Source organism: Heteronotia binoei, chromosome 3, assembly GCF_032191835.1.
Source record: "Heteronotia binoei isolate CCM8104 ecotype False Entrance Well chromosome 3, APGP_CSIRO_Hbin_v1, whole genome shotgun sequence".
Lineage (NCBI taxonomy): Eukaryota > Metazoa > Chordata > Lepidosauria > Squamata > Gekkonidae > Heteronotia > Heteronotia binoei.
Genome location: NC_083225.1, coordinates 106,623,498 through 106,635,576, shown reverse-complemented (window position 1 = coordinate 106,635,576; position 12,079 = coordinate 106,623,498). Strand labels below are relative to the sequence as shown.

At 49.4% G+C, this 12,079-nt stretch overlaps 1 protein-coding gene across 1 annotated transcript in view; it reads right to left on the bottom strand.

Moving 5' to 3' along the window:
• Nucleotides 1–218: 218 nt before the first annotated feature.
• Nucleotides 219–12,079, bottom strand: part of ADAMTS5 (ADAM metallopeptidase with thrombospondin type 1 motif 5) — a 128,098-nt gene continuing 116,237 nt past the window's right edge. Inside the window, exons 7-8 of the mRNA XM_060234374.1 lie at nt 10,629–10,804; nt 219–1,513 (exon numbers count right to left, since the gene is read on the bottom strand). Of these exons, the coding sequence (XP_060090357.1) occupies nt 943–1,513; nt 10,629–10,804 (747 nt within the window). The 3' untranslated portion in view covers nt 219–942. The remainder of the gene's footprint in view (nt 1,514–10,628; nt 10,805–12,079) is intronic.

The window sequence follows — 12,079 nt, the reverse complement described above, 5'->3', positions numbered from 1 at the left end:
GGGCATGAGCCACTGACTCAACGACATCTTCCTCTTATCATTCCTCTCCTCTGAATGATGGGATTTTCAAGTGTGAAATTCTTTTTTACCAATCCTCTTTTCATTGGCCTCCATACCATACAGAAAAGCTGCACATACCCAAAAGTTCATGAAGGACAAGTCCTAAACTCTGTGATAATTTCTTTTCCTCTACATTGCTAACAAGAGACTAGAGTATGCCCTTTTTATTTGTTTTATTAAAGAAGCATACTGGCAGCTATTTTTTCTTCCTGCATAAGTGCCCACAAATGAAAAATTCTTGTGATAAACGCATTGATATAGAAATTCATTCTGTCAGGAAAATCCTAGAATGGAAACGTATCTCCTGTTGTCAAAAGTGTATTATTATTTTTTTTAAAGCAGCAAACTCTTAATTTTCCAGTTAAAGATCCACAGCCATGTTTTTAAAAGATGAAAGAGTCCCCCATGGCTGCAGACAAACTTTGGTCAATCACTTGTGTCATACAAAAAGACTGTTGCTCTTTTGAAAGAGGATCAAGTGATATAAAGTGACATACCAAAGGAAAAGTATTTACAAATAGTATAAAATAAGGTATTATGGTATCATGGGCAAGTATGACAAGCTGTGTTAAAGGTAGGTGAGAAAAGGGAGATGATTCTGTAACCTTTAGATAACCCACGATCACCATTTACTGGTTTCTCCTCTTAATTGCAGATACAGAGGGCTTTTGACAATGAATGCTTCAACATATTAATATCATGTTGTGACCACTCAGAGCAGTACATATCTTCATTTGGTCCAAACAGGCAGATTCTGCCCATAATTTCAGACAATATGAAAGTATACTGGTTTTAGGTTTTCTCTGTGCCTGAGTAGACCTTGTGTCAGTTTGCTGACTATGACTTCATGAGACTCTTTCTTAAGAAGTACACAACCACAGGTTAACATTTTGTAAGCAAGCACTGCTTGAATGCTGAAGGTCTCTGAGATAGAAGACATCCTTTTGCTAATTTTCCATTTCCATCTTTGCACTGGACAGTTCTTGTGTGCCAGCCTGTGTCGCACGTTCGAGAACAAGAAAGCCATGGCCCAGTCACCCACTGGGGCTGGATGAGTGATGGTATTAATTTGTTACTGCTGCTGTTGCTTGGGACAGAGTTTGTGATTTGTTCTTGTTTCTTTGGCACATAGAAACTGTAGCGGACATCCACTAGTTTAGCTGGGTCAGTAGCAAGAATCTGTACTATTAGGGTCTCCTTTGTGCCTGTATGTCCCATTGCATGCAAGAAATCATCTTTGTGACTCCAGCCACTGTAGTTCATGACAGTTCCGTTGAGGTCAATGATAGTTTCTGAAGTTGAGATCATGTACTTTCCATTAACAAGGTACTCACCATTTTTCTTTTTCAGGGCCAAATAGGCTGTGAATCTGCTCTGGTCTTTTACTTTGAACTGTCGAACTTTGATGTGTGTTGCTCCTTCAGGTATTTTCACAATATCTGTATAGCCTTTACTATAAAAGGAGAAATAACATGTTAATGAGGAACAACTGACTACCCCTTTGAAACACGCTGAAGTAAATGGAAGAATAGCACAAACTAGGGGGATGTACTTTAAATTTTTTTTTTTAATTTCATTTCATAATTTCGGAAAAGAAAAGACTATTGTTTTCACAAAATTTAGAGACTGTATATTGTTTGAGGAATTCATCTTCGGAATATTGCTTCAGTAATATTGACACCAAGAGTGTCATGGGTGCTGGGGACCCTGCAGAAGAAACCGAGCCTGCAGAGCCTGCAGAAGGAACTGTGCCCCTGCCACCTGCACCAGTGCCCCTGCCTCCTGCTGAAGAAGATCCAAGCCCCCCTGCCTCGCCCTCTCGGGTGGCTCGTGTGCGCGACCGCCTTCGTCAGGACCTCAGGGATCGGAGGAGGGCGGCACGCTCACAAGCAAGACGCTCCCTGAGCCCTGAGTGGTGAAAGGATTCTGGCCCTTCTAAGTGTGAGGATGCTTAAGTTTCGGCAGGATCCTGGCTGCTGCTCTGAGACAGCAATTAGCCCAAAGGAGCAACAGGCAGCAGAGGGCTATATAGCTGTGGGCTTTGGGAGGAGGCTTTGTGGAAGCAACTAGTCACATACCTGACATCCTAGCATCCACTCCGGCTCTTGACTTTGGCTTTTGGATTCCTGACTTTGGCTTGGACCTCTGGACCCCCTGACTTCGGCTTCTGAACCTCTGACCTGTGATACCTGGATTACGATTCTGTTTTGGCGCCTTGGACCCTTCTTGCTCACGAGTTGCCGACCTTGGACTGCCCCTGGACTTTGCCTGACTCAGCCCCAGCTCGTGACAGATTGCTTCCACCCACAACCAACACCCATTCCACAGGATGGATGCTGAAGCAAGTGGAACCACAGGACTACTGGCTGCGCTCCAAGCCCAGGTACAGCAGCTGACACAGGCAGTAGTACACTTGCAGCAACAATCTGTGGCCAGTGCTCCAGCCAAGTGCCCAGTTCCCCCACCTGACAGATTTGGGGGTGCCGTGGAAGAATTTCCTGCTTTCCTAGCACAGTGCCGGCTGTACTTCGAACTAAGAGCTCGGGACTTCCCCAACGACAAAACAAAGGTGTGTTTCATCATCAGCCTGTTAAAGGGGCAGGCGGCCAAATGGGCCACACCCTTGCTGGTTGCGTCCTCTCCCCTGCTGACTGATTACCAGGGGTTTGAGGCCCACCTGTCTGCTGCCTTCTCAAACCCAGTCCAAGCAGCCACAGCCAACCGGAAGATCAGGGCGCTGAAACAAGGCAAATCCTCAGTGGCTCAGTATGCCACCGAATTCAAGCTCCTGGCCCAAGACTTGGCGTGGAATGAGGCTGCCCAGATGGACCAGTTTACCGAGGGGCTGGCAGAGGAAGTCCTCGATGAACTGGCCAGGGTGGAGTCGCCACCCACGCTCCAAGGACTTATCACCCTCTGCCTCCGCATTGATGGCCGCCTGGAAAGTCGCCGCCAAGCCAAGACCAGAGGGCGCCAGCTCCCTGCGCCGTGCCACTTGGCTCCTCGCCCATCCCCAGTTAGTACCAGAGCCGAGGAGGAGCCTATGCAGCTTGGAGCTGCTCGACCCCGCCTGACTCCAGAAGAAAAGGCCAGACGCCGCACGCAGAATCTGTGCCTTTACTGCGGTACGGCAGGCCACTATGCCTCTGGCTGCCCTGCTAAGCGTCGGATACCCGGACACTCGTTGCCACCGCCGCCAAAAGAGCAGCCCCAGGCGTAAGTGGGCCCTCCAGCCTGGGGCGACTAGCTGGGTCCTCCGAACAGCAGACTGATACCCCGGGCCCGTTCCTGCTACCAGTCAAACTCCGTCTGCCTGATGAACGCTGGCTGTTTGTATATGCCATGCTGGACTCGGGAGCGGCCCACTGTTTTGTAGATGCTGCCTTTGTAAAGCAGCACCAGATACCAGTGCAGACAAAAGAGACTCCAACGCTGGTGGAGGCTATCGACGGGCGCCTCCTCCGTTCTGGCCCCGTCACCCAGGAGACCTGCCCCATCACCTTCCACGTCCAGCAGCACCAAGAACAGCTGCAGTTTAATGTCGCCCGCATGCCTCGCTTCCCGCTGATTCTGGGCCTTTCCTGGCTGAAGCTGCACAACCCCATCGTGGACTGGGCCCAGCAGGAACTACGTTTCCGAGACCCATGCCCCCATCTGACTCCTCCCACCACTCTAGCAGCCGGCATCCCGAGTGGTGGTCCTCAGCTCCCTCAGAAGTATGCGGACTTCGCCGATGTCTTCGAAGAGACAGGAGCGGATCAGCTTCCCCCTCACCGGCCCTATGACTGTGCCATCGACCTAGTACCTGGGGCACCACTCCCGGTGGGGCGTCTGTACCCGATGTCGGAGCCTGAGTTGGCAGCTCTGCGAGACTACCTGGACAAGAACCTGAAACGTGGATTCATCCGACCCTCAACCTCTCCCCTGTCTGCTCCAGTCCTCTTCGTGAAGAAGAAAAGTGGGGAGCTGCGGCTGTGCAATGACTACCGGGCCCTGAACAAGATCACCATCCGCGACCGGTACCCTCTACCACTGATCCCTGAACTCTTGGATCGCTTAAAGGGGGCCCAAATTTACACCAAGCTGGACCTCCGTGGAGCGTACAATTTGGTGCGCATACGGCCCGGAGACGAGTGGAAGACCGCGTTTGGGACCCGATACGGGCAGTATGAGCACCTGGTGATGCCCTTCGGATTGACCAATGCCCCCGCTGTCTTCCAGAGGTTCATGAATGACATATTCCGGGACCTGCTCGACCGCTTCGCGATCATATACCTGGATGACATCCTAATTTACTCCCGCAATCCTGCCCAGCATGCCGAGCACGTCCGCCAGGTCCTGCAGCGCCTACGAGCCCATGGCCTCTACGCCAAGCTGGAGAAGTGCGACTTCGACCTGCGCTCCGTCGAGTTCCTTGGGCACATTGTGTCACCGCAGGGGATCCTCATGGACCCGAAAAAAGTAGAAGCGGTCCTGACCTGGCAGGCTCCTCAGAATCGCAAAGACCTGCAGCGGTTCCTTGGTTTTGCCAACTACTATCGGCAATTCATCCCGGCCTACGCATCCCTGACCACACCCCTGACTCAACTACTCCGCCCCAAAGAACCCTTCCGCTGGTCCCCAGAGGCCGATAACGCCTTCTCCACCCTGAAGACTCGCTTTGCCACCGGGCCACTCCTGAGATACCCTGACTCCCAGCTTCCCTTTACGGTGGAAGCTGATGCCTCCAACGTGGCCCTGGGAGCAGTGCTGTCCCAGCGCGAGGAGCCGTCCCAGCCACTCCAGCCCTGCGCCTATTACTCGCGCCAGCTCACTGCTGCAGAGAGGAACTATACCATCTGGGAGAGGGAGTTGCTCGCGATCAAGGCGGCATTTGAGGTTTGGCGACATTACCTCGAAGGGGCTCGCCACCCTGTTCAAGTGCTCACCGATCACCGGAACTTGGAACACCTCCAGACCACCCGCCGCCTCAACCAGCGCCAGATCCGGTGGTCCCTATTCTTCTCTCGCTTCGACTTCCGGATCTCCTACATCCCCCATACCCAGAACCGGAAAGCAGACGCGCTCTCCCGGAAACCGGAATACGCCCCTGCCTCAACTGAGACCGTGCCCGCTGCTCCAATCCTGCCACCCTCAGTATTTGCAGCCACCTCCACTTCACCAGCACTCGTGGAGGACATTCGGGCTAGCCAGGCCAATGATCCCTGGGTCCAGCAACACCTCCAGGCTCTCCAAGATGACCCAACAGGCGAGTTCACGACTCGAGGCAGCCTCTTGCTACACTGCGAACGCCTCTATGTGCCGCCCGGGCCCTTGCGAGCAGAAGTGCTACGCCTGACCCACGACTCGTTACCCGCCGGGCACTTTGGACAGCATAAGACCACCCACTTGCTGACAAGGGAATTCTGGTGGCCACGAGTTCGCGCTGATGTTGCCCGTTATGTCAGCTCCTGTGACGTCTGCCGACGGGCCAAAGACATCCCAGCCAAACCCTCAGGGTTGCTACAGCCCTTGCCCACATCTTCAGGACCCTGGGAGACCATCTCGATGGACTTCATCACGGAACTTCCGCGCTCCAAGGGTCAGACTTGTATCTGGGTGGTCGTCGACCTATTTACCAAGATGGCCCACTTTGTTCCGTGCCCGAAACTTCCCACAGCTCAGGAGACGGCCCAGCTTTACCTGCAACACATCTTTCGTCTGCACGGGCTCCCAGCCCATCTGATCTCCGATCGGGGCCCTCAGTTCTCTTCTCGGTTCTGGCAAGCCCTCCATTCCAGCCTGGGTACTCGAGTGCACCTGTCCTCAGCCTACCACCCACAGACAGATGGCCAGACAGAGCGCACCATTGCCACGCTAGAGCAATATCTCCGCTGTTACACCTGTTACCAGCAGGATGACTGGACCACTCTATTGCCCCTAGCGGAGTTTGCATACAACAACGCGGTCCATTCATCCACCCAAATGACCCCGTTTGCTGCAACCTACGGGTACCACCCTCGGTTCTTCCCGGCAATCCTACCACCCACGAATGTCCCCGCCGTCGATGCCTACCTGCAAGAACTCCGCGTCAGCCAAGACTTGCTCCGAGAGCAGCTACAGCAGGCCAAGGAGGCATATAAACGGGCTGCGGACCGAAAGAGGCAAGAAGGCCCTCCAGTGCAGCCGGGGGATCAGGTGTGGCTCTCAACTCGCTACCTGCACCGGCCTGGTCGGTCTCACAAGCTGGATGCACGGTTCATTGGACCCTACCCCGTCGTAGAACAAATAAACCCCGTCGCCTTCAGGCTCCAGTTGCCACCCCACCTCCGCATTCACCCTGTGTTCCATCGCTCCCTCCTTGTTCCAGCTGTACCCCCTGACCCAGCTCGGCCTCCTTCCCCACCGCCGCCACCACCGGTGTTGGTGGATGACGAGGAAGAATACGAGGTGCGCCAGATTCTGGACTCCCGGTACCATCGTGGAGGCCTCCAGTACCTTGTGGACTGGGAGGGATATGGCCCAGAAGACCGGTCCTGGGAACCTGTGGACAATCTTCATGCCCCGGACTTGGTGCAACGATTCCACAGCGACCACCCCGACCTCCCAGGCCCCTCGACGGAGGGGGGCCCTGGGGGGGGGGATAGTGTCATGGGTGCTGGGGACCCTGCAGAAGAAACCGAGCCTGCAGAGCCTGCAGAAGGAACTGTGCCCCTGCCACCTGCACCAGTGCCCCTGCCTCCTGCTGAAGAAGATCCAAGCCCCCCTGCCTCGCCCTCTCGGGTGGCTCGTGTGCGCGACCGCCTTCGTCAGGACCTCAGGGATCGGAGGAGGGCGGCACGCTCACAAGCAAGACGCTCCCTGAGCCCTGAGTGGTGAAAGGATTCTGGCCCTTCTAAGTGTGAGGATGCTTAAGTTTCGGCAGGATCCTGGCTGCTGCTCTGAGACAGCAATTAGCCCAAAGGAGCAACAGGCAGCAGAGGGCTATATAGCTGTGGGCTTTGGGAGGAGGCTTTGTGGAAGCAACTAGTCACATACCTGACATCCTAGCATCCACTCCGGCTCTTGACTTTGGCTTTTGGATTCCTGACTTTGGCTTGGACCTCTGGACCCCCTGACTTCGGCTTCTGAACCTCTGACCTGTGATACCTGGATTACGATTCTGTTTTGGCGCCTTGGACCCTTCTTGCTCACGAGTTGCCGACCTTGGACTGCCCCTGGACTTTGCCTGACTCAGCCCCAGCTCGTGACAAAGAGTTGGCCTGGCTTTGGATGCCAAGTCTATTATCCACTGGAATTAACAGCAGTAGACCTGGCCTCTGAAATGATGTCTGTCATCTACTGGTATTAATGGGGGGTAGATCTGGTCTCTGGAGGCCAGGTCTACCATCCACTGAAAACAGTGAAATCTGAAACAATCCCAATATTCCCAATTTAAGGGAAGGTGAATTTCAGAAATATCAAAATACAAGTGGACACCTACAAGAAACCTGTGGGAATGGCTATCTCATTCCTCCAACCTTTGCGTCCCCCTACCTCCCTCCACTTCTTTGTCTCTCTTTCTCTCTCCCGCCACCTGTTCTCTTTCTCTTTCCTTCATGCCTGCCAATTCCTATTTCTTTCTGCCCCCACCCCATTACTCTTTCTCTCTCATTCGGCCCCCACTTTCTCTTTCTGCCTCTATCACTCTCCCAGCCACCCACCTGCTCCCCCCCCCAGGAATCACAACAGTTATCTCAACTATAGAGATCAGTTCCCCTTAGGGTTATAGCTGCAGGTTGAGAAATTCCTGGAGATTTGGGGGTGAAGCCTTGGAAGGGTGACTTTGGGGAGAGAAGTAACCTCAGCAGGATATAATGCCATAAGCTTCACCCTCCAAAGCAGCCATATTCTTCAGGGGAACTGATCTCTGTCACCTTGAGATGTTGTAATGTTGTGGTCTCCAGGCCTCCCTGGAGATTGGCAATACTAGTTCCCCTGGAGGAAATGGCTGCTTTGGAGAATAGGATCGATGGCATTATACCTGTCTGAGGTCTCTCCCCTCTGCAAACCCCACGTTCCTCTACCCCTTAGATCTCCAGGAATTTCCTGACCTGGAGTGGGCAATCCTATCTCCTTCCCACCCAACAACCTACCTTTTGTCTTCAGCTGTTCATCACCTCCCTCCCTGCAGTCTCTAACTAAGAAAAACATGGTCTATCTCCACAGTGGAGACAAAAGCAGCTTACATTATTCCCTCCTCTCTTCTCCACTGGCCACCGCGGGACATGCGAAGGTAAGGTTGCCAAATTCAAGTTGGGAAACTCCTGGTGGAGCTTGGAGATGAAAGGGATCTCACCTTACAAAGCATTTATTTTCTCAAAGGAAGCCTACTTGTAGCCTAGAGACAAGCTGTAATTCCAGGGAATCCTCAGATCCCATCTGGAGAATGGTGTCTCTACGTCTACTCTCTTCCTTTTTATCTGCACAGTCCTATAAAGTAGGTTAGGCTCAAAGTATGTGACTGGTCTAAAATTGCCGAGTCAGCTTCTACAGTAAGATGGGAATATGAACCTCAGCCTCCCAGACCCTGTTGTGAAACTCTAACTACTTTACCACACTGACTTTCATTCGGTAGCTGCTGTTGAACAATAGCAAGCAGCCAGCCCTAGTTGAATCATGCAAATCAGGTGGTATTAAGTACTCAGAGGCTGTTGTGAGGCCTAGAGTTGCTAGCCTCCAGGTGGGACCTAGAAATTCCCCAGAATTACAACTGAATTCCAGATGACAGAGATTTGTCCCCTGGAGAAAACATCGACTTTGGAGGGTGAACTCTATGGCATTATATCCTAGGGTTGCTAGCCTCTAGGTAGTAGCTGGTGATCTCCTGAGATTACAACTCATCTCCAGTGAGAGAGATCAGTTCACCTGAAGAAAGTGGCCACTTTGGAAGATGGATTCTATGTCATTATATCCCACGGAAGTCCCTCCCCTTCCCAAACTCTGTCTTCCTCAGCCTCCACCATAAAATCTCTAGGAATTTCCAAACTGGAGCTAGAAGTGACCTGAGTGCAAGCTTTTTTTGTAGAAAAAGTCCAGCAGGAACTTATTTGCATATTAGGCCATGCCCCCTAACATTACCATTGTTTCATATGGCTTTTTTTGTAGAAAACGCCCAGCAGGAACATATTTGCATAGTAGCCCATACACCCTATGCCAAGCCAGCCAGAACTGCGTTCCTGGTCAAAAAAACCCCTACCCCAGTGAATCCTCCTTCAAAAGCCAAAATGGGCTGGAAAGGGCCCTGTCGCCTTCCCTGCCCTTTTACTCACAAAAACCCAGCCTGGAATACTGTGGTTGCCTAGCAAAAGCTACTGAAGAAATCATTTTTTTAAAGCTAGCTCCTTTTATCATTTTAGGATTTTTAAAACTCTCCAATGTATTTTTTTTTAGATTTTACATTTTTCTGCAAACCTGAGACCTTTTCAGGTTTGTAGAAAAATCTGTCTTGCTCATTTTATAGCTCCAGTCCTCCACTGATAAAGCAAATCCTGTCAGCAGAGAACCAGTCCCATATCTTTCATTGATTTTAGAAATCCTTATCAAAAATTTAACAGGATTCATTTCATGTCTTTATACATTGCAAATGACTCTGTTTCAAGACAAAAATGCTAACAAGAGTCTACAAGTCCAGTTGCATATACAGGAAAGTTAATGAAAGAGTTATTTTAGTCTGATTAAAGGGGGAATGTTAGTGAAAAAGTGAGATAATTGTCCTATCTGAACTGGGACATATTTATATAAGCACACAGAAGAACATTTATCATTTAACAAATAAACCAATGTTTTCAAAGTCTATGTTCTTCATTAGAGGTTGCAGGATTTAACATTGGAATAGTTTTCTACCATATAAAAGCATACTAAAATCAACTGGCATGGAATATATATGTAGTACCTTTACAAAGAATATTATTAGTACTGAATTCTATTTATTATGAGACCTTTACATTTCTTAATTTGAGGGAAAAAATCCACAAAATATATTTGATGAAAATTTAAATCTACAGCACTTCAATGAGGCCTAAATTTAGGTAGTGGAGCAAATCTGAGAAAAAACTATAGTAGTATGGTGTTCAGATAACTCAAGTTGCTGTCTTGCACTATGCCAGTAAGAACCAGGCCATCCTTATGATCAGCCAACTGGTTAGAAAGCTGGTTCAGTGATTTTGTTCCTCCCCAAAAGTGGAGTACAAAAGGGAATGTATGAAATGGGTCATAAAACCTTGTACAACCCACGAATAGGGTTTGATAGCTCAGTTTTGTGGAATAGTTATCATTGATGTTGTAGAGGATAGTTTTTCATCTAGTGAATACTTACCATTATAAAGAGTTCTCATTGTTCAGTGATGAGTACCACCTCAAGGGATTGTATGGATTGTTTTTTTGGAACACTTATGCTCAAGATATACATTGTGGCTGAACACTTCAGCTGTATGCCAAGGCATTTAGAATATGTCTGTCTTTAATTCCCCTTTTAATTGTTTTTACAGAAAACTTATGGACAGCTATTATTATCAAAAACAGTTCTATTTGTAAAATCAGATTCTTACCTCTTTTTATTAAATGTTCCCATAATTTTTGTGCAACTGGAGTTGTCTCCACCACAAATCCCACATTTATCAAATTGGAGCTTTGAGCCAATAATGCCATCACATCCTGTTCGCACACATTTTCCACGGACACAGACTGAATTACTATATGGACGACATTCTGTTCCATCAGTCACCTGTGTAATGAAGTAATCATTATTGCTAAGTAACTAAGTACATTTCCATATGGATCATTTATTCAGTTATTAAGGTTGAAATAATTCTTTTCTCATTTGTGAATGAGCAACTCAAGTACACAGTTATAGTATTAGATCAGGGGTGTCAAACATACAGCTTGCAAGACAGATCCAAACCGTGTAGGGCTCCAATCAGGCTGACGAGCAGACCTCCAATTAGGTCTGTTGCTTCTTACTTTCTGTTCCTCCTTCCTGTTCCCAGCATTGGAGTTGGCTTTTGCCCTGTCTCTCTTATTTCCTACGTTGCAGAGGAGATTTTAAAAAGCCAAGCCCCCTTTCCCTCAATTGACTGAGGGCTCCTCCCCTTCCTCCTCTTCTGGGGAGGGAGGGGAAGGAAAGAGTCAGATAGAGATACTTTTTCAGAGAGAGGAAGGGAAAGAAAGTCAGAGAGAGAGAGAGAGAGAGAGAGAAGGAGTCCTTTGGCACTTGGAGAGACCCCCCTTTGCAGTTCTAACAGATGAGGGAGGGAACCTAAGAGCACAGCTTGCATTCTTTATTAGTGGAAGGGAGCAAGAGTCCAGTATCCCCTTAACTAACAAAATTTGTGGCAGGGCATGAGCGTACATGTGTTGCTGTTCACTTCTGCAGATACTTCTATCCTTATATCTTGGAGAGTGAAGTGATTTCATTTGCCAAATGACAATAGTAGGCATTGATAATGAGAGAAGAATCTTAGGTCTCAGTTCACTCCAGGAGGATGCATGCTTTGAGCTTCATTATCAGTTGCAATTCAGCAGTCTCTCTAGTCTCCCTTTGAAATTCCTTTGTAAGAGAATGCTAATCTTAGGTCAGCAACTGAATGTCCTGGAAGGTTAAAATGTCTCCCCACTGGTTTTTGAATGTTGCGGTTTCTTATAGCAGTAGAAAGTCTCCGGTAGCACCTTGAAGACTAAAACAATTGTGGTAGAGCAGGGGTGGCCCACGGTAGCTCTCCAGATGTTTTTTGCCTACAACTCCCATCAGCCCCAGCCATTGGCCATGCTGGCTGGGGCTGATGGGAGTTATAGGCAAAAAACATCTGGAGAGCTACCGTTGGCCACCCCTGTGGTAGAGCATGGGCTTTTGTGATTCACTGCTCATTTGTTCAGGCTTATTTCCATTTATTCTTTGCATCTACCTGGACTGAATCCTCCTGTATCAAACTGAGACCTAGGTTTCCTGTCTCATTACCAATGCTGATATCTTCATGCCTGCTACCCTCTGCATATTGCACCT